Below are 23,444 nucleotides of genomic sequence, written 5' to 3' on the forward strand. Positions count from 1 at the left end.
AGCTGATGTTGATACGAGGTTTTAGCTTAATATTACTTAGTTTTGAGGTGGATAAATGGACGGATTTTTGTGGTGGGAAAGCTCTCCTGTCTCCACCGTATTCTTTTACACTTATAAGATCCTTTTAATTTTGTTAAATAAGGTAAAGACTGGATGATTGCACTTTTTAAAGATTCAATTTGAGTGCGATTTCATAGATGTCTTCACACACTCAAACTTTTTTCGTAGACCCTGTTTTCGTAGCGGTCGCTTTATACTGATACCAAACTTGCATAAACGAAACTTTATGTAGGTAATAATACTGTTAACGAAATGTCTCAATAGCTATTTTTTATAGTTATTAAGAAAACGCGGTAATGGTTATTTATAAACTTTAAGTTAATAATTTATAAATTTAATATCATATATAGTCCGGGATACATCGCCCATTTTTGCAAGTGATTACTATCAAGCTAATTTTTCGTGAGTAGCTTTATTTTGATGAGATGCCCAATAATTTCATGTACGAAACTCTCGATTGTGGTAGCTACCAGAGGAAACAAGGATAAAATATTTTGATTTGATGATTCTCAAATATTAATTACTAACTGAATGTTTTTTTTTGTTCAATCTCAATTCTCAAGATAATTATCTAAATTATTCGAAAAAATATTTGTCCTACAAAATCTATGGTTTGATCAAAGAGTCCCCCTTTCCAATGTGTATCGATAACGAAGTCATCATAAATGATTACTAACCAGCAGATTTTTTTATTTTCACTTATTTAATACTTATTATAATTCAACAGACATATTGTCCTACAAATTGCGTAATAAATATTTGAGAACCGTCAAATCAAAATTTTTTATCCTTGTTACCTCTGTAAGCTACCACAATCGAGAGTTTCGTACATGAAATTATTGGGCATCTCATCAAAATAAAGCTACTCACGAAAAATTAGCTTGATAGTAATCACTTGCAAAAATGGGCGATGTATCCCGGACTAATATAAAATCATCACCACTAAATAAACAATATTCCGCAACACGCAATAAAAGTTTTTTTTTACAACATAAAGCTTTGACGTCTCCCTATACAAGCCGTATAGATTCCACTCAAAGGAAACGACGCGATCGTCGACAAGTCTTGTAATTCCACTGTACAATTTGTTTACTTTACCTGAGTTGGTCTTTGGGGATCGCAAACCGATAAGATTTCTTTGCAATCTTTCTTATTAGTTGTTACCTGTAAATAGGTACATGGAGTATACTATTTATATTCAGTGGTTTCTTTTTATAAGGAGTTAAAAATAATTTTATGTGCTTTTAAAAGCTATTTTTAGATGGTTGTAAAAGTTATTCAGATATTCATAGGGCTTGTTTTTTAAAATCTTTTCTAATTGGTGTATAATGAAGTATGTACTGCAATAGATACCTACATCGGTGCACTTTTTAGTACCTAATCTTTATAATTTATTACTAACATTTTTATACGAATTAAGAAATTTAACTTTTTTTTTCACTGTAATGAAACTATGAAAATAATGTCAACGTGCAAGATCACCACGCCTTACTGTTATTAGTTTATTAAAACGGACGGGTTTAGAACTTTCCTCCATAACCCTCCAAGGAATTCGGGACTTTACGAGACAAAGACGTAATACGCCCTTTAGGCGTGTTGGGATAGGCCCCTCCCACAAAAAAATAAACATGGCGCCGTTTGACAAATCCATTTGAAACGATCAAATGGTGGATTGGTCCCTTTACTCAATTAATCTCCGAATCTGTACTGATTGATTTTATGTTATTGTATTTGATGTTAGGGAACTGTATTTGCCCTATATCTATAGCTGTCCTAGATCCTGTTGGGTTTTCGAATTGTGCATTGCGTTATTGTTTTGTTTCGTGGAATACTCTAGAAGCCAGAAATTGTTTCCGTGTTATTGCAATACAGCGTGTATTGCCTTTTGGAATTTGGATGGGACTTGACTCTTCACAAAGACATCCAATGCAATTTACGTGCATTTGTTTGAACTAGGCTTTATGCTGGTTCTTTTTGATGAAAATTTCTCTAGAGTAAGAGTAAGGAGTAACTAATGAGTTTATTTAAAAATATCACATAATATTCTGATATTAAGACATACCTACTTACTAACAAATCTAACTTTTCAACAATGTTTTTAAAAGTATGGCTTGAACTTTTTGTTAAATTGATTTTCAAGCAGACCTGCAAAGATTACGTTCCAGGAACAGATCCCTGAAATTGTAGAGAAACCCTTACCATTGTAGTATCGGCGGTAAATGAGGGAATCATTTGGAAACTCAATTATGAAGCAACTACCTATAGCAGTTAACGGTTCAACTCTATACGCGTGATTCTGAGTCTCCTGTTTTGTATTTTCTAATAGGGACGCATCTGCTTTCGCTTTTAATAGAGGTAATCTAGTTTTCGGACATACATATTTATATTTGCATATACCTAGATTATTATGATACTTATTAGGCAAAATTTGCTATAAGCAAAATGAGCTTTTTAGTAGGTAGATACATCTTTATAATATTAAACTTAGGTATTGGAAAACCATAATATGGCTTACCTGGAAATACAATCAAATAGGTACACGCACATATAGTACCTAATAAAGTTAATAAATGTTCAAGGTCAGCTTCAACATATTGGATCTTCGATAACTGTTGGATACTAAGAAGTAGATATTAAATTTAATCAAATAGAGATGTGCACTATGACGGCAAATGGATAATTCTTAGAACTTAAATACTGTTCAGTTGATTGAAAATTATAATCCAAAGTCTACCTGCCAGTAGGTATACCTTGCAACGAGATCGGTACCCAAATCCCATTGAATACTAAATACTACGCTACCAAACGTAATCTCTCGTTTGCTATTGAGAACTCTTCGTAGAAACAGCATTCAGGCCATCTCCACGTAATAAGCTGTAACGGTTCGTTAACGTAGGTACGAGAGGCGGAATTGATAGAAATATTTCACAAATTTAATTGCAGAAAATGTACAATCTCAATTTGCTTATCAGAATTTAGTTTGTTAGGGCTTTGTTAGGTAGAACACTTTGTAAAGTCACTTTTCAGTGAGCGGGCAGGGTATTTTTTTTATCCGAAAATATTCGCGCTTGATGGAATGAAAAACTATTGCAATATAACAAATATTATATCCCACCAAAAACATTTTCATGTAAAATGTTGCCAAGACGAGCCCATATGACTCGCACTGTCAAAAAGTTATCAGATCTCATGTAGAGCCAAGCTTCTAACACTACACGCCCTAACTCTACAAGGCCTTACTTCACAAACTCTACACGTTAGTCAAAATATGTGGCTTGGCCATTTCGCTACATTCACATCGGCGTAAGGTGAAAAATTAATTCACTGTTCATTACTTTTGTGTTATACAATAGTTCTTGTAGTAACGAACGGCCAAGCCACATATTTTGACTAAGGTGTAGAGTTTGTGAAGTTAGGCCTTGTAGAGTTAGGGCGTGTAGTGTTAGAAGCTTGGCTCTACATGAGATCTGATAACTTTTTGACAGTGCGAGTCATATGGGCTCGTCTTGGCAACATTTTACATGAAAATGTTTTTGGTGGGATTTCATTTCTTTTTGTAGGTTGTTTGTAACAATTTTTTTTTAACAAGGAGTACCTATACATATATATATCTAGGGGAACCAAGTTTTAGATTATTAGATTAGACCTCTAGCGTCATCAAAATTTAATTTAAAATTACAGGTCTCATACAAACTCCCATCCCCTAGTTTAAGGGGTTGGGGGATGAAAGTTACAAGTTTTATAATTTTTTTGTTGTTTGTGTGCTAATACTAGCTTACATACAAAATTTCAGCTTTCTAGGACATTAGGAAATACCTTAAGAATTTTGATGATCATCAGTGAGTCAGTGACGAAATTAGCGTTTTTTAGATATAAATAAAATCTGAAGTATAAAAGCTAATGTAATTAAAACTTAATATGTTCAATAAGTCCGCTATTGACAATATATCCCGAATTTTGTTGATCTAGCATAATCCAAACCCAAGTTATGAGGGTTCAAAAAAACGTCGAAGCGCTTCGAGAAAAGGTAGGTAGTGCCCGTGCGCCTCGCTTGGCTCGTCTTGGCGGGGGCACTACCGTGCCCCCAGATAGTATAGAGTAAGCAATAGGAGTTTTCTCATATTCATTCATTACTATAGAAAGTATTTTGACCAACTGTGTGTTCTTATTATATTTTACAAGAAGGCCTTTGAGATTTGACAATTTTATCTTAGTGCTGTAAATTTTGTCGCTCATTACCGTACTCTAAAACTTCAGCAAAAAGGTGGTTAATTCCTAAATCACCTACCAAGTTAAGTAAACTTTAAAATAAATTTATTCTAAAATTTTGCTTTCGTTTGCGTTTATAGCAGCAACATATACAATTTTGAATTCTAGGAATCTAAAACTGACTAATTATTACAGAGAATATTGCGTATGCCTCAAAATTATTTGCTATTAGGACGTACATTTTCCCTTACATTTCATGTTCGGACTGCATCAGATAAATCCATTTAATTAATAATTTGGATCCACTGTACGGTATTTAGAGAAATATGGGTACATGAGCATTGAGTACTATTTGAATAATGAATCATATAATATTGTGTTTGTACTATTGGTTTTATTAAAGGGGTAGGGGATGGATGTTTTAGCAATGATGGTTTTAATTGCAGAATGATATTATAATTGGTTCATGCTCTCTGGGGATAGAAACATGTCAAATGTTATTTAACATTCGTAAGGTCAAAGTTTTATTATCTAAAAACGCGGTTATGGTAAATCTTAATAATTTGTAGCAGATGTTTATTTTCGTCATTAAATATGTACACGTGGCATCGCCTCGTGTGTTCCAAGAAACGTTTAATATCTAAAAACCCCTTTCAGTTTTCAGGAAAATAAACGAGATAAGCTGAAGATTACGATTTTAATCCCCCGTAAGCCTGCGTTCGTGACAATGTAATTCGAAAAGCAAATACAAAGTGCATTTAACTATTCCTTTTTGTTGATGGAAACGGTTTATTGAATAGAAAACATCGGATAAAAATATAATTAATGTTATGTTGTTGCATAATTTTGAGACGTGATTCATTGTTTTAAAGCTATGAGTTTAGGTTTAGTAAAAGCACGTTATAGTAAACTTTATATGGGGCTTTATTATTTAGTATAAATAGTTTTATAGAATATATTATATCAGTTCGGAGATATTATGCCTTTAATCTGATTATAAAGTAAATTATTCATGGTATCAAAAAACTAAAGTCAAATTATGTAAGGAAGTATAATTGCATCCAAACATCCTAAAAATAACTAACTAGACTAACCTAGATCAAGCTTTTTTTGCTCAGTGCACGTGCGTCGTGCGCTTCCAATTTGCATCCATCATCTAGTTAAGCGTGGGATACGGTAAAAAAATGAAAATCTTATACAAGGAACCAGTTTATTGATTGATTCAGTGCCTTTACTTCTACCGGATAACAACATCGTGAACGAACGCTTTTTATTATAAACACTTATATAAATAAATTCTGTCGGGCACCCGCCAGTCAAAACTAATTTAATTTACTAATTTAATAAGAATTTCAATAATGATAAATCAAACAAAAGTTTATCGGTGACATGACATGGCCGTGAAACAACTACACGTGTAGTCAATTAAAATAAATATGGCCATTGCATAAACAGGTTGTAATTAAACCATGTTACAAAGAAGCCAAATTTAATTGCGTGGGTATATCACAGGACAGCGCGTGTACCTAGAATTTCCCGCGTCCCACAGCTCACAAGTGAGGTACCGCGCATGCGTCAGCGCGTACTGAAACTTCGCAGTTGAACTTGAAGCGCAGCCTTATGAGTTTAACCGACGAACTGACCGCATCCGGGTCTCTTGGGTGGTCAAGTCGCGTTCTGACTCCTTTTCTGTGAAGTCGAAGTCTAATCGAACGGACAATTTCGATCGTGTGATTGACGCTTCCGTAGCATGGAAGCGACATAAACTTAAAACTGTGCAGTTCGCCGTTTTCTTTCCCGTAAAAGTGACGAAAAACTTGCCAATATGTTATTGTCATGGACGCTTTGTCGTGTTGTGCAGAGCCCTTCGGAGGACGAGCTGCGGCTGGACGATGAGATGGACCGCGTAGTTTGGAGCGAGGGTCAGCCGCCGCGGTTCCAGGCGACGGGCGAGGCGGTGCGCGACGTGGCCGCTCCTCCGCCGTACACGCAAGGTTAGTGAGATTTATTAGATCATCTTCTTGAAGGAAAACTTCTTGAGCAGTATATTCTGTGTCATATTTGTTAAATTACAGTGTATTTTATAGTGCGTCCTTCTGGTTAAATAGACGTATTTCCATTGACCATAGATTTTGCTACCGGAACCTACTTATTGTGATTTAAATAAAGAAATACATATCTAGTTGGATTTTCATCAGCCGTCGGTTTTATTTTTAAGTTAGTTGCCATTAATGTTAATTTCTTAATATAAGTGGTCATAAAAAGCGCCGAAAATAGATCATTTATTATAACTTTTACAAGCTACGATGGTTTTTGCTTGCGTTTGTTATATTTAGTAAATATTAAATCTCATTAAGTGTTTAATTATTCTAAAGAGTGTGCGAATTTTATTCATGAGGAACTATGTCCTTAAAAAACTAAACTTAAACTTGTATTTCCTGTTCTAATGCGAATGTAATTTTCATTTTATTAGAGCTAAGATACTAATAAATAACTTCCTATCTCTTGAAATAAGTGGCGAATGTTATTTTTGAAAGTAAGAATACATTTATTTTCGGAATAAGGTACACACACAAGAAGAAAACACAAAATTGAAGAACAGGAAAGAAAGTAAAATACATAAAATTATATACATTATGTTTAATTAAATAAATAATTTAATTTTAATTAAATAAATATATACATAAGGTTTGCTGAGAATTTCGTAATGTGCGTGCACTGCATTTCCAGAAAAGGGTCTTGACTCAGCTTTCTGCCATAGTCGCAGCAAGATGCGACTACTGCGCTGGTATTCTGTCATGACCGATTGGAGGGTGTGCTTTCGACTTTACACTGATTTACTAGAGAAAGATAATAACATAAATAATAAATAGATACATAATATTAGATAATAATAAATAAATAAATATGAATTTAAATAAAAATGATAATTTTTTTCAAAAGTAGGTACAAAACAACGAGTTGAGTACCTACGATTTCAACGGCATTATACTTTTGAATTTGAATCTAAACTCATTCTCCGTTCACTGACAAAATAATATTTTCAGAAGCTATTTTACAATTTCCAAGTACATAATATTAACTCGAAGGACAAAAATAAAAGGATAAAAAATGAAAGCGACACGTGCAGTTCGTATTTTCTATGTATAATTAATTACACGTGGAAACTATTAAAAATGATAGCTTTTATATATTAAATATTTTTTAATAACTTTTAGAAGCAAACTTTTTGAGATATATTGAAATTGTGTTGTATGTTGTGTGTAAATACATTTTGATTGGTTTCACTGTAAACTTTTATTAGTAAAAATATATTTTAAATGATATACATACGTCTTATTACAAAAACTTAAATAGAGATGGTTTAAAAAAGAGAATTTGTAAAATTCTTATACTAGTCTTTGTTCACATACGTATATTATTTTTACTACCTATTGGTGTACCTTTTAATTGGCATAGCTTAGTATTTATTCATCTCAATAATTGTATCACTAGCTGTAGGTAAGGTACCTTATCATAAATAAATAAATAAATAAATAAACCCAGACTATAAAGTCATGGTTTAACTTAAATTGAGAGGTTTAACTTGTCTTTAAGTAAGGTTTAACGCTTAAACATGTTTTGTTATAAGACTTTTACATAGAGTCTTAGACCATGGTATTAATACGTTTTAGAGCCGGTTTGTAGTTAGTCCGTGTCTTGTAAAACGACGGCTAAAGTTTTATCGCACATTTATGATTACTTAGATACGAACATTTTTGAAATGAGTTTATAGCTAATAGTATTTTCATAATGATTGATTTAAGTTTCAAAACAACAAGTTTATTCGTACTACTTACTATTTTATATCTATGATTTATTTTCCGTGAACTTGTTAATAAAGTACTGTCATGTTCTTGAAATTCACAACAATATGCGATTTGAGCCACTGCAAATGTAGGTTAATCACTTAGAGTTTATAATAAAGTAGTACATAAGTCAGTGTATTCACACAAGAGATATTTAAATATAAGATCCAAATATACGTACTAAAACAAGGTAGGTAAGTTTGAATATTAGCTTGCGCTAAACAGTTCATTTTACACTAAACTGAACTTTTTAGAAATACTTAACACATCTACACTCAGAATAAGTGTTACCAATTCGTATCTTAATAATAATTATTTTGGTATTCACAGCTTATTGTGTTCAATCCAGCGAATTTGTATATTTCAAATTTATCATTTATAAAAACTGCCCTCTCATTCAAGAACGAAAGACAGCAATCACGCGCATTCAAAAATGCGCAGGAAAACAGCAATCGTTTCTCGAATCTTTGAACCAAAACTTTGTTGCTTTTACGAAAAATTCGCCGATGGGGAATATGAAATTTGGCATATATAACTTATACTTGATATTATAGTAAAGTGCAGAATGCTACTATTTAAAAAAATGCATAAAAAGTACCTACCTTAAATCAATGAAACTCTTATTTGTGTTTATGGTCGAATTTGGACCACTGAGCTACCACTAGTTCATTAGTTATATAATATGTATATTATTGCTATACAGTGATTATAATTATGGTCCCTTAGATTGCGAATATTGCTAAGAACGCCTCAACCCGAGGCGTCTGGACCGGAGTCATCAAATTACTTTGAATAGTGTATAGAACGTATAGAATATAGACTATAGTCCAATGCATTGACAGCCGCTCAATAGGAGAAATTCAATATAACATAGTATCTCGGCTTCCTTCGATCTATTATAATATTGACTCCGTTACATTTTACTACAAATTACTTGTTGCACAACATTACAGTTAATTAAATTTATGACAAAAAATATATACGAACGACAGAACGTTATAATTTCCAAAAAATCATACAATTTTAAGACACAAAATTTTAAAATAAAGTGATTTATAATATCAAAAAAAATCCCTAAAGCAATATCTATTTCAAAATCTAAATCCGTGTTTTTAGTTTCACAAAGCTATTTTTAAACCACCGACGCCTAAGAGTAATAAGTTTAACATGGATATTTGTAACACTACCTCCCAAATATGGACCGATCTGTGTAGGTTTTAATTATCTTTAACATCGTACACCAAGCGTTTTAAAACTATTTAATTTATCATAAAGTGTTTACTTATATTTTCTTCTGATCAAGTTTACAATAAAACTTTGGTAGGTGCGCTACGAAAACTCGTAGATGCTATGAATTGCCTTCTACGAGCAATAGTTACAATTCGCTGATTGCCCATTTACAAATAGTATTGTTTATGCATTATTAAATTTAAACATGATAATAATTATCTTCTAAATAATAAAAATGTGTGGCTAAGTTTAACTCGAAAATGGCTTGACCAATTCGGCTTTTTTTCTATTTTTTTCATTGAGAAAAAGTGACAGTTTCACTCAAAAATAATCCTGCCTTCACAACTTTGAAAAAGCAATAAAATTCTCGAAATACCCGCTTAAATATATCAAAGGGAATATTGACAAGCAAATACGACTGAAGCCAAATTAAAAACTTGGTTTACTGTTCAGTGTATTTATCAGTTCCAAAAAATATTAACGAACGATTCATTGATACCTTTCATTTGACTGCAATTAATTGAACTATAAACCGAGATCAAAGTAATAATGCAAGTACAAAGAGCACATTGATAAAGGTAACTAGCAGTGTAATATTAAATATTCCAAATATATTGCCCGGGGTTGTTTTATTTTGGACTAGCGGTCCGCCCCGGTTAAGAAGATAAGAACCATCCTCGTACTTCAAGGAATATAATAAAAAAATAATTATGGAATCGGTTCAGCCGTTCACACGTGATGCCGTGACAACGCGAAACGGGTTTCATTTTTATATTTAAAGAAGATATTCGAGAGAATCTGTTTATGTCGCTACTGTTTTAGTCGCTTGTATTCGTACACGTGTAGCGGGGGTTATATAATGTTGTGCTTTTTATGATGATATATTTAACCATTTTGATGAAACTTAAAGATTATAATGTTTAATTACACATTGTGAAACAGCTAATACCTACTTAGTAAAATGAATAAATTTTCTATGGAATTGCGGTTGGAGAAGGTATGATTTTATAAATTCATAAAAAATATTAATGGCTAATGGGATGAGTAAGCATGCCCTATAACAATAAAATGATCCTACTGTAGCAGCACGTCACAAAAACAATACCGAACATCGGTAATCTCGCTTCGTACAAGCCTATTTCACATCAAATAGACTATTAGTTCAGGATCCATCGACCATTTTTGCACTTGATTACTATCAAGCTAATTTTCCGTGAGTAGCTTTATTTTGATGAATTGTCCAATAATTTCATGTACGAAACTCTCGATTGTGGTAGCTAACAGAGATAACAAGGATAAAATATTTTGATTTGATGGTTCTCAAGATAATTATCTAAATTATTCGAAAAAATATTTGTCCTACAAAATCTATGGTTTGATCAAAGAGTCCCCTCTTTCCAATGTGTATCGATAACGAGGTCATCATAAATGATTACTAACCAGCTGATTTTTTTGTTTTCACTTAGTTAATCCATACTATATATACTATATACTATATTATACTATATACTATATAATATTATAAATGCGAAAGTAACGCTGTCTGTCTGTCTGTTACTCAATCACGCCTAAACTACTGAACCAATTTGCATGAAATTTGGTATGGAGATATTTTGATAACTGAGAAAGGACATAGGCTACCTTTTATTGCGAAATATGTACCACGGGCGAAGCCGGGGCGGACCTCTAGTATTTATATAATTCAACAGACATATTGTCCTACAAATTGCGTAATAAATATTTGAGAACCATTAAAATCAAAATATTTTATCCTTGTTACCTCTGTGCTTCCACAATCGAGAGTTTCGTACAAGAAATTATTGGACGTCTCATCAAAATAAAGCTACTCACGGAAAATTAGCTTGATAGTAATCACTTGCAAAAATGGTCGAAGGATCCTGGACTATATTTGAATATCAAGGTAACTTAACGCACTGACAATGACTGTCAAACAGCCTATAGCCCAAACCGTTGGGTCTAGACTGATGTAACTATGGGGTGGGAAGGGGGGTAATCTCCATTCAATACCCCACAACACGATAGAAACAAACAACAACCAATAATTGACATCATTACGTGTAAGATTTACCTCGTTGTACTTTATATCTCCTAATATTAAAATGCAGTGTTAATTGTTCAACTTAAAAAAATATCATTGAACAATCTAAAATTAAGATATTTTGTAATTGTTGAAAAATTTGTTTTGTAATTTGCCAATAGAACATGGTCATCTCCTTTATCTACACTAATATTATAAAGTGGAAAACTTTATTTGTTTGTTTGATTGTAATGAATAGGCTCATAAACTACTGGACCAATTTTAAAAATTATTTCACCATTCGAAAGCTACATTATCCACGAGTAATAAAGGCTATACATATCTATATCATCATGCTAAGACCAACAGGAGCGGAGTAATGCGGGTGAAACCGTGCGGCACAGCTAGTTATAAATATATCAGCAATGAAAAAGTCGATAAAAAGTTGTTTTAAAAACTATTAATATACTAAAGTTAACAGTATCGAATTGAAATTCATATTTGCTTGAAATAAACACGTTTCTCGTTATATATAAAAGCAACCCCAGAGGAGAGAACATGTTATTTCATTCGTATTTCTATCAACACGTTCATATTCACATTATTATAAATTTCATTTATTTACAAATTTAATTCACTGAGAAAGATGTTAATACAACATGTTAAAGATGTTATTTGCAATGAAATGTAATTGAAAACACATATATGGATATATGTACTTGTTAAAGCCAAATATGTGAGTTGTTTTCCGTCCTCATATAATATTTGTTAGACAAATGGAAACAGATTTACAGTTGCAGTATTGATTTGCATTAATTACTCCGTGACCCATGGTATTTTAGTGTGCATGGGGAATTATTTAGATTGCCTACATCTGGACTTACACACGGTTTACATACTGCCGTGTGCACACTAGCAGATAGGTATTCGAAGTTTGAGCGATAACATGCTTTACATTCTACTAATATTATAAATGCGAAAGTTTGTAATGATGGATGTATGTGTATGTTTGTTACTTTATTTTTCTTTCTCTTTCACGCAAATACTACTGAACCGATTACAATGAATTTAGCGCACATATACAGGGTAACTTAGATATGTTATAGACACTATAGACACATAGGATATGTTTTATAACGGAAATCCCACGAGAACGGGAACTATGCGGGTTTTTTCTTTGAAAACGCAGGCGAAGCCGCGGACGGAAAGCTAGTAGCTTTATAAAAGTATAAAATGCTACTGATTTAATCGTGAACTTTATATTACTTATAAAAACTAACTACTAAGTAGGAGCGACCCATTTATTTTGCCATTTTATGAAAGGCATTAGAAATACTTTTTAAACCTATTAAATAAATTATTGGCTTCTTGAAGACTTATCGAAAGCAAATTGATAAATAAGAAGACTATTTCAGTAGACGTATTTATATCTAATTTCTATGATTTATTTGCTTGAGCGCTTCAACCTTGCATCAGCGGTATTTGAAACTGCGATGCGACAACAGAATCGAGCTCACTGCGTAGTTAACTTATTACAAAATATTCAAGACATCTGCTGTCAAGTTCTAGATGACTCCCTATTGGGAATTTCTTATTATCAAAGGACAGTGAATAATTACGATAAGCCCTTGATATTGTAGCTGCATAGGTTACAGGCTATTTTAGTAACGGCCATCTTAAGTAATGGAAGTGTCACTACAAAACCCCGTTAAATGATGATCTAGAAATAGACAAAGGATTAAAGTAGAACCTTTGATCTTTAAGGTTCTTTAAATGAACGAACCACAGATTGGATAAACGAGGTTATAAAGTAAATTGTTTCTGGGGGGATGCCATGATGTCGCAGTTATCAATCCAGTGTGGAAAGTGACAGAGATAGGATAGTACCTAGTAGTGATAGAGGTATAGGTCATCATCGACTAGCGCTATAACTTTTCCACACGGGAATAAATATAGATTAAATACATCATGATACCTTGATACCAGTATTAGAAAACGTGTCGTTTTTCTCCCAATATAGCTAGATATTAATTAATGTGCGATCTTTCGCCTAGCACAAGGGCAAACAAAGTATCTATCATTTTCAGTCTATTTGTCTTTGTATCGTTTTGAAAATTTCACTTTTGAAGTGGAACATTTTTAGGCAAGTTGAAAAAGTTTTAAGGTCGCGTCATGGCAATACTGTCACGTCATTAAGTAAGGCGATGATTTTGGTATCTTTGAATCTTGCCAAAAAGTTTCACTTCTGACACGTGTACTCGGTACACACACACGGTTGTTTTGTTTTATTTTAAAAAAACGTATTTTAACATTACGGCAATATAATTTTTTAGTAGGTACCTATTCCCCATTTGCATGTGTTATACTGTGTGCAAATTTCCTACTATTTCCCATGTCTTACATAACAATGGAGATTATACCTTTGTACAATATTGATTGAACGACCTATCTAATGTCTTATTACTATTCGATAGTGATATACACTAATTGTAGTGTAGAATGACATTCTATTTTATAAAATCGACATGCATTGATGCAAGGTTCGTTATAACATAACATGGTTATGTTCGATATTTCCTCGACAATATATTATAATTATGTAACTTTAATGTTGTAAATATTTGTACATAAAGATTATTAGCATTTCAGCAGCTTTGGATTTCGATAAATGATTTTATTTTGGTACTAGCTTTCCGACCGCGTTTTCAAAGAAAAGCTCGCATAGTTCCCGTTTCAGTGGAATTTTCGGGATAAAACCTATACTATGTGTTAATCCAAGTTCTCCATATATGTGCTAAATTTCATTGTACCTACGATAAATTCTAAAATTTTTGTGTTACAATTCGTTTGACTTTCGCTATTTTCCGACGAGTTCGACTAACACCCACGCGACTAAGCCGCCGGTACCAGCGTTCACACCATCATTTTTCTTTTTGTCATTGCGTACTAAGAACTCTGTAGAACCGCCATCCTGTTACAAATGACTCGAAATTTTGTGTCAATATCTCCCGGTCTACAAATAGATAACATGCAATATTCTTCTTATTTTGAAGTATACGACATCTCAGTACTGTCAAAAACATGACACTATTGGAATTTCTGTATATCTCAACGAGCATGTTGAGCTGCCCGGAGGTTATCCCGGATATCAATAGCATTCATTACCTCTATTTAGTTTAAATAATTTTAAAGTACAATTAATTATTATTATTTAAGTGTGTGATTGCAATGGGCTGAACGTGACCAACGAAAAATAAACTATATTTGTTCTTAAGGGCTTGGTCTAGTAGTGCAAACAAATGCATCCTGTCATCCTATATGTAAATAATACAAAATAATGTACTAAGGGAAAGTTGCTCCACTTAATTTTTAAAAATTAAATCATTCGTATGCATAATTTAATATTCGTAATAAGTATCAAAAATGACAATTTGAAACAATTTTCGTGAAAATTACACCGGGTGATTTTTTTTTTATCAGTACACAAAATTTGCGAATACTTTCTATTGATATCTTCAACTTCATGTTTATATAACTGATCAACTTTTACAAAGAAATTTGGACGAAATATAAAAAAAAAATAAGCTTTCCATACAAAATGCATAACTCTATACGTTTTTTTCGACCTAAGTTTCTTAGTGAAAGTTGTTCAGTTTAACTAATAAAACGGATAAACAAATTTTGTATATAATAAAAAAAATGTAATGTTTGTGTTAAAAAATTATTAAATAGAAAAATACACAAATGAAAACAAAAGATATTTATTTCTGACTAGCTTCCGCCCGCGACTCCGTCCGCGCGGATGTCAGTCTTCGTGTCTTCTACAGATTTATTATACATATTATGTATAATATATAGATTTATATTGATAAACCTAATAAATCTTTTGCTAGCATTCTGATGCTTTATCGGTTGCACTGGATTTATCTCTTTTTTTTCAATCGCTTGAATGATATAGGATGGGTCCTTGATGGACATCGAATGCTGAAGTCTCGAATCAATCAATTCTGACAGTAGGCAATTTATGTAAAATCTTGATAATGGTCCATCATTTTATTTTGCCTAAACGTTACATACTTTTTTATATATTCTATTTTTAACGAATGATTCACTCCAGTCCAAACAGCAAATAAGCAGACTTCTGCTTCTGCAACGTTTAGTTGTCCCTGAATTTGGAAAAAATAGTCATGATTCTTATCTATGACAAAAGTGTTATTTTTTGCATAGTATTTCAAATATTAAATTTTTTTTTAACCGCATCTTCCGCATTCATGTCTTTTGCCGGCATTAGACATTTAACTTCTACTAGTCCCATTTTCCCTTTTTGATATGGGAGTGTATAAAGTAAATTTTTTAGATATTTCTCGTTATACTTTTAAAAAGTTATTATTGTCATTTTGCTCATCAAGTAAAGTAATTTCGATATCAGTTTTAAGTTTTTTGATACCTGCAATAATAACGTCATAATCGCCTGCACATACTTATCGATTACACCCTGTATACAATCATAATGTTCACCATCCACATTCATAATGTTTTCCTGTCCTCCTCTCCTTTACGCTGTTCACCGATACATTTTAAATGAGTAAATCTGCTACCACTGAAGGATGTTTCATTGTGATCAGCAAATTTTCACCACTGTTGTCGATAATTTGTTTTTCATTTTTAATCAGCAATTGGGATTCATCAGTTTTGTTTTTTGCAGATTGGTGATGTACCCTAACAATACGTCGAAAAGGGAAAGCATCAACGAATTATCGTTTTCGTCCTCTTTTTTTATTCTTCGCGTCTCTGTTATTTCTGTTTGTTTAGTTCTCAACACCCACTGAATTTTCTATGTTATTGTGATCTTCCATAACATCTGAGTTTTGATGATGTGATGATAATCCATTCGTTTTAATATTGGTACTTAGAGTTGGTAGACTAAACTAGAAATGGCGGACTAAATTTGTCAGCGCGTCTGTAAGATCAGAATATAAAACCAACATCCTGTATTTAAGTTACAAAATTAATAATCAAACAAAATGCCACTACGTTGAAAATGACTAGAAGAAAAAATTAAAACACCTCGGATCAATTTTGGAGTAAACAAATCATTTTCCCCGTATGGGGATTTCCCCGGATGAACTTGGGAAGTTCAAGTTCTCAATACAAGTTTATATTATATTTCGTATTTCTCAAACGAAAAATGAACATTTTTGGAACTTCAAAAAAATTATATTATAAGAAAATTTATGAGCTTACTTTAGTTTTAAAGAAATATACATCCCTTTACTGACACCCCGTAAAATAAAGAAATTGTTGCCAATCACCTTTGCAATCTATTTGGTTTCATTAACTTTATGTTCGAAGATAATTTTTTTTCTAGTAGTTACACGCGTATTTTTTTCGTTTATTTTCCATATCGAAATCAAATGTTTAAAAATACGAATATTTGCACAAAACTAAGATAAAAATAATCAATTAACAAAAATATTAAATTTAATGAAGTAGAGCAACTTTCACTTCGGTATGAAGGAAAATCGAGCGTAGAGCACACGTCAGAACGCTCCGGCCCAAGGAGCGCGACTAAAGAAATTCGCTAGAATTTTTCCTAATTATTTTAAATATTTTTTTAATATTTAAAGAATTATCAAAATTCAAAAAAAAATGTTTTTTAAAGGATTAATACTCATTGGTCTTCAACCAACTCGAATAAATTAATGGAAAAAATAACTTTTAGCAGTATTTATCAATAGATTTTGTAAGGCAAAAAATGGGAAATTTAATGAATTTATAACGTTCTAATTAAGAAAATCATAAGTTTTTCGGCAATTGTATTCAGCAGTTTTTAATAACGACTATATAAGGATAATAATGCGCTGATCAGATTGTGTAAATTGTAATCGGTTGCAACGTAGTGAGTGCACAAACTTAGCTCGAAATGTCTTTGGGGGAAAGAGGCTTATCTTGAAGGCCTGATTAAGGTAACATAAAGTAACTTTACAACTGTGAAAAAATTCACGCGCATTGCGTATATAACACTAATTGATAAACAAGAAAAAAAAATTCAGTTTATCATTTCATTAGCCGGGAAAAAATTGTCAAATAACTTGTTGAAAACGCAATTTTGCTAGACTGCAGCCTTAAATAACATAATATTAATTGATTGAACCAGGAGAGTTTAAAATTGAGGAATATTTTGTCATATATTTTATTATTTTCTTTTTGTACAAAACCTAAGCATCTCTTTTGTTCCAGACGTGACCAGCAGTTCAGAATTGTCTCCATTGAGTGCCAACCATCTTAGCGGATCAGACGCTCACGTGAGTATTCAAAATTTACACTATAGGAAAGACTCTACCTTGAGCTTGTCGGGAAATAGTCTTCTTAAAAAAATATTGCTCTATAAAATTACTTACACCTATTAGCTACTGAAAGAAAAGTGGACCGATTCATTCAAATGGACGGGTATACCTTATTGAAGTGAAGGAATCTAGCTTGTAATATTATATATAATATACAACAATACCTACATATAAAGATGCTTCATTTTTATAAAGCTCCATTTTCTCTGTTAGTTAACATTATATATTATATATTATAATATTTTATATATTTATATATATTATACTTAGTTAACAGCTTGTTAAAACGGATCAACTAATACAAACATTAAACAAATCAGAGGTAGAGACTAGAGTTCTAAAGTCTCCTATATTATATATCCTATATTATATGACAGAGCGAAATATACTACCAAATAACAGCTTCCAGTTAGATATAGTCTCCTAAAATGAACATGAAATAGAAATTAAGTTATGAAACGCAACAGAACACACCGTAGCTACATCGCCAATCAAATCGGCGCCCGACGCGATCTGGCTGACCCTGCTAAATGGAATTAATTGCGTTTTTGCACGGCGACGGTGTACCTAAATCCATAGAACGTTATATTTTGTTTCCCGCCCGCAGAAAGGTAAACGCAAAAATGTCGCGACATGCGCGGCGCAGGAGAAGAAAGAAGTTTATTATCATTTTTGATATGTTATGTGCACAGAGTTATGTGGTTGCTAGTAGATATTTATTTTGTACTGCTGAACTTAAGGCTATAATGAAAACGCAATCTGGACTGACTAAATAGCATTTATCGGTAAAACGAATAAAATTATTAATGTCGATAGTTACACGTTCAACTATTTCAGACGTTTTAGATATATAAAATGTAACAGTAGGTAAATAGTAGCAAGATTTTCACCTTGACCGTTTCACTTCTAGCATTATGTTTTTCTTTAGCGACATTGATAAATCACCAACACGAAGATTGTACACTGTACATAGAGCTTGGTTCAAAGTTCTGTATGGGATAAATATGCATAGGGTGACAAATCTACATCGAGCTATGCTGCGCTGTACTGCGCTGTGCTGTGTTTGGTCAACTCGCTCGTCTAATATTTTAATGAGGATACAAACAACCCATGCTGTGCTGCGCTGTGTGAGGCTACGCTCTGTTTAAAAACGCAGCAGTCTCGAGCGAGGCGCGCTACCCGCCTTGCTGGGCCGCGCTGTGCCGAACTGTGCTATGTTTTTATGGAGCTCTGCCATGCTGCACTGTGTCGAGCTATGCTAGGTTTGGAGCACGCTGCGTGCCCCTCCATCGCCGCATTAAATTCATTAAAATTTTCCTTTTTTTTCACGTATGGTGTGAGGTAACAAGCTACCGTGACTGGACTCTTTTAACGACAAAATAACACATAAAATATCCATATCCGTTTCTTCTTCACTTTCATCTTCATCGGATTCAACTATGTCGTAATGTTTACGTTTTTTTTGAAAATAGGGTCATAATTGACGAGATAAACGACTACACGAGCTGCTGATTACTTTATACTGAGCTAGATTGTTTAGGATGTACTGAAACAAAATAGTATTGATCATACTTAGTTTATTAATTATTTTATTGACTTATAGTCTATCACAAATCAGTCCTCGAATTTGAGATGTTTTTCTTAAGTACTAGGGAAAACTAAATTAAAAACAGAACTTCTTTTTCAAAACAAAATAAACTTCTAAATAATAATAATAAACATATCAAAGCACATAATATTTTTCTATGTTTGGCTTAGTTTTGAGCCTTGTCTGTCCATCTTTTCCCAAGTAAAAATCACTGGAACTTCACTGTGTTTTTCCTCAGATATCTCTTCATTGTCATCGTCTTGCTCGGTTTCGTATGTCTCTTCTTGTACCTCCACGTTGTCTTCCACCTCACTGTCATTTTCGTCTTCATAGCAGAACCAGAACTTGATTCTTCCAGCAACAATCTGATTTGATCATCGTTCATTTTGACATGAAGTATGGCCTAAAAAATTGGCCAAAATATAATTTAGAGCAACATTCATACATATATTTTTTTACTAAGTATACATACTTCATAAAGAATTCAAAGTCTGTAAAAATATATAAATGTACAAAATATATAATATTAATACTTACACAAAAAGTTGCACCTATACTCGCGTCGGTCTCATGGACCGATTGGCGCCAAATGCAAAAAAAAAATCGCACACACACGTGAACTTCTGCCGACCACGCGACGTGCACTAAAATGAAGTTAGCCCCAAATCCGGAAACTAGCAAGGAACTAGGCTTCACAGGATTTACCTGCATAAAAATAATTACGAAAATGTGTTTCGTCGGTCTCACAGACCAACGCGCGAGTATAGGAAGGTTAAAAAACGTAGCTTTAGAAACACAGCACATCACAGCGCAGTACAGCGCAGCATCGTTTAATTGTTAAAAAAACGTAGCTTAAGAAACACAGCTAAGGGTGACAAATCAACATCGAGCTGTGCTGCGCTGTACTGCGCTGTGCTGTGCTGTGTTTCTTAAGCTACGTTTTTTTAACAATTAAACGATGCTGCGCTGTACTGCGCTGTGCTGTGCTGTGTTTCTTAAGCTACGTTTTTTAACAATCTAGCTCAGTATAAATAGACCGGGAGATATTGACACAAAATTTCGAGTCATTTGTAACAGGATGGCGGTTCTACAGGGGTCTTAGTGCTCAATGACAAAAATAAAAATGATGGTGTGAACGCTGGTACCAGCGGCTTAGTCGCGTGGGCGTTAGTCGAACTCTTCGGAAAAATAGCGAAAGTCAAACGATTTGTAATACAACATTTTTAGAATTTACCGATAGCCCATAAAAAAGAAGTAGGCGGTAGTGTCATGCCATACTTTTCCGGTGTGACTTACAGCCCGCCATACCATGTTGATTTAAAAAAAAACAATTCAACAATTTGTACTAGGCTAACTTTTGCACAGGTAACCATCGTCGTGCAGCCATTTACGAAAATCGCTATGCCATACTTTTCGGACGATTCCAAATGGTAGCCATACCGCCGAAAATCTGCAAATTTTTTTCTCGCCGAACGATTTGTACCACCTTAAATTTTTTTTCAACAACTCCTGAATGATTATAAATAAAAGTGTGATAATGCCATACCTGTGGGAGGTGGCGAATGTGTATAAGATTTCTTGTATTGAAAGATGTTATTCGTATTTTGAACGATTTGTAACAGTATGGCACTAATTTTTCCTGTAAGTTTGAGGATCAAAGAATATAAATCCAAAATTTCACAGATCTAGGTGGTGGTTTTCCCCCTACTAGAAGTATGGCAAATATAATAATGGTCACATTTTATCAAATACTCTCCAAAAATCATAGGCCATATAGATCTATATTAAATGAACAATGTATTCAAGGTATTTAATTGGTTAAGGATTAATGCTGTATTGGTTAAAATCGCTTCGAAAATTAGCCATTATTTGTCGTAAAAAGTAAATGACAAAAATAAGTTATTGTGGGTTATCCATAAGAGATAGACATATACCATCGCGGACTTTTCTGTAGACCTTTTCAATGTGTATAAATACTTAGTACATTATTTTGATAAAACTCGTAGGGTTCAGCCTGCGTTTGCAATGTAAGCGGAATAAATGGAATTTTTTACGACTTCACATTAGAAACCTCAAAAATAACAGTACTTCTCTACTATTTAATGGATGTTATTATACATATAAACCTTCCTCTTGAATCACTCTATCTATTAAAAAAAAACTGCATCAAAATCCGTTGCGTAGTTTCAAAGATTTAAGCGTACAAAGGGACATAGGGACATAGGGACAGAGAAAGCGACTTTGTTTTATACTATGTAGTGATAGTGATGATAGTGATAAGCTCGACACAGCGCAGCATGGCAGAGCTCCATAAAAACATAGCACACTAGTTCGGCACAGCGCGGCTCAGCACGGCGGGTAGCGCGCCTCGCTCGAGACTGCTGCGTTTTTAAACAGAGCGTAGCCTCACACAGCGCAGCACAGCATGGGTTGTTTGTATCCTCATTAAAATATTAAACGAGCGAGTTGACCAAACACAGCACAGCGCAGTACAGCGCAGCATAGCTCAATGTTGATTTGTCACCCTTATACTGATAAAGAAACGTATCCAATAAAGTGAAACAGGTACAATATTATAATTTCCGTGAAAAATGCGCTCATTAAAATTTACCCGCACCTCTATAGACTATAACCCACAACGCTACACCTATTTTTTTCTTTAAAATGAATTTAAATAATAACGAAATACTTTTTTAAATGCGCACACCTAAACTGAATTATTACCGACCATAGAGATATACGTTAGATAACTTTTAAAGCTACCTACAATTTGACCCTGCAATCGTTGCGCCTGGACGCCCTTATAACTTAGGGGCATGAAAAGAGATTACGGAAAAATTTAATAATCCATCGATCGGCCAGGACGAAACAGTTTGTTTACAAACACGTGTAACGATACATTGAGCAGGTACGATATTTTTAAAAAACATTGCCTTGATAGATTTTCAACCGACTTTAAAAAGGGGGAGGTTCTCAATTTGACTATTTTGGCTGTGGTACCACAATAATTTTATCTGGGTGAATCGATTTTGAGGATTTTTTTTAAATTAGAAGCTTGCGTCTAACGTAAGTCTTTTTTAAATTTTGTCTATTTCTGACCATTTGAAGGCGGTTTTTTTGGTAAACAATAATTTTAAAGTGATTTTATATATGAACAGTGCATATTGTTGAACCCCTAATTATGCACAGTCGAGCTCCTGCAACTTGGTAATTCAATAACGCAGAAACTACGACGCATATTGTACTGAACTCTGATCTTCTAAGAGTTTAAATTTTAAAACGTCTTAAAGGTTAAGTCTGTGGTTATAAGACTATAGGAAACCTAATAGCGTGTTATTGTCGACATGTAATTTAATATAATATCATAGTTGAAGTAAATAAGTAGGTAATTGAATACGCATAATCAATTAATGAAGTCTACCGATTCTGATCTGCCATATTATCTTGATTGAAATAAAAAACACAGTACATAAAATAATTGGCAATATTTCAGATATTATGCTCTATATCTTTTACTACAAGGAGAATGTAATTAAAATAGAAGTAGCTCCAAATGTTGCTTGTCTATCGACATTTATTTTGCTTAGCAAAGCTTGTGCGCTATTCCAAACTGAAAACTAGTATATCTCTACAATATCATCGACATTTGTGCAATCGTTCCAGCATGATTCAGTAACTAACATGCATCCAAATTTTCCAATTCAAATCCAAATTTACATTATCAGCCCACATGGTTAAGGTCTGAAAATTAAGATACATACCTGTATTAGGCAAAATAGTCCAATGAAATCTAACCGCCAAATTTGAACCAAACATGAGTACCCCGGTAAACAGACTCTTACAATTGGCAACAGGTACTCACGGCCGGTCGATAGCAATTCACCAAAATTGTTATGAACATGAAATTAAAGGACTTCTCTGTTATTGTGTAAACTAACAAGCATGCTACTCTTATCGATCGACCACTACCTCAAGGACAATATGCTTTTATATCAGCCGTGCTTTAGTTGTTCTGTGCCTGTCTCCGAATTGAACGACTCGCCAGCCACGGAAATATAAGTTACGTTGCGTCTGTCAGATGTATTAAAAATTGCGCGGCATGCGAAATTACTGATCAGTACCAA

The 23,444-nt window shown here is 33.3% G+C and overlaps 1 protein-coding gene across 1 annotated transcript in view; it reads left to right on the top strand.

Annotated features, from left to right (window-relative positions):
• The window catches only part of Ae2 (anion exchange protein Ae2), a 112,449-nt gene that overhangs the window by 64,992 nt on the left and 24,013 nt on the right, over nt 1-23,444 (top strand). Inside the window, exons 2-3 of the mRNA XM_090105428.1 lie at nt 6,131-6,263; nt 17,626-17,690. Of these exons, the coding sequence (XP_089961554.1) occupies nt 6,131-6,263; nt 17,626-17,690 (198 nt within the window). The remainder of the gene's footprint in view (nt 1-6,130; nt 6,264-17,625; nt 17,691-23,444) is intronic.

Source organism: Colias eurytheme, chromosome 1 (genome assembly GCF_061535395.1).
Source record: "Colias eurytheme isolate Ceu_HAF_F1 chromosome 1, ilColEury1 Martin Lab GWU primary, whole genome shotgun sequence".
Classification (NCBI taxonomy): Eukaryota; Metazoa; Arthropoda; class Insecta; order Lepidoptera; family Pieridae; genus Colias; species Colias eurytheme.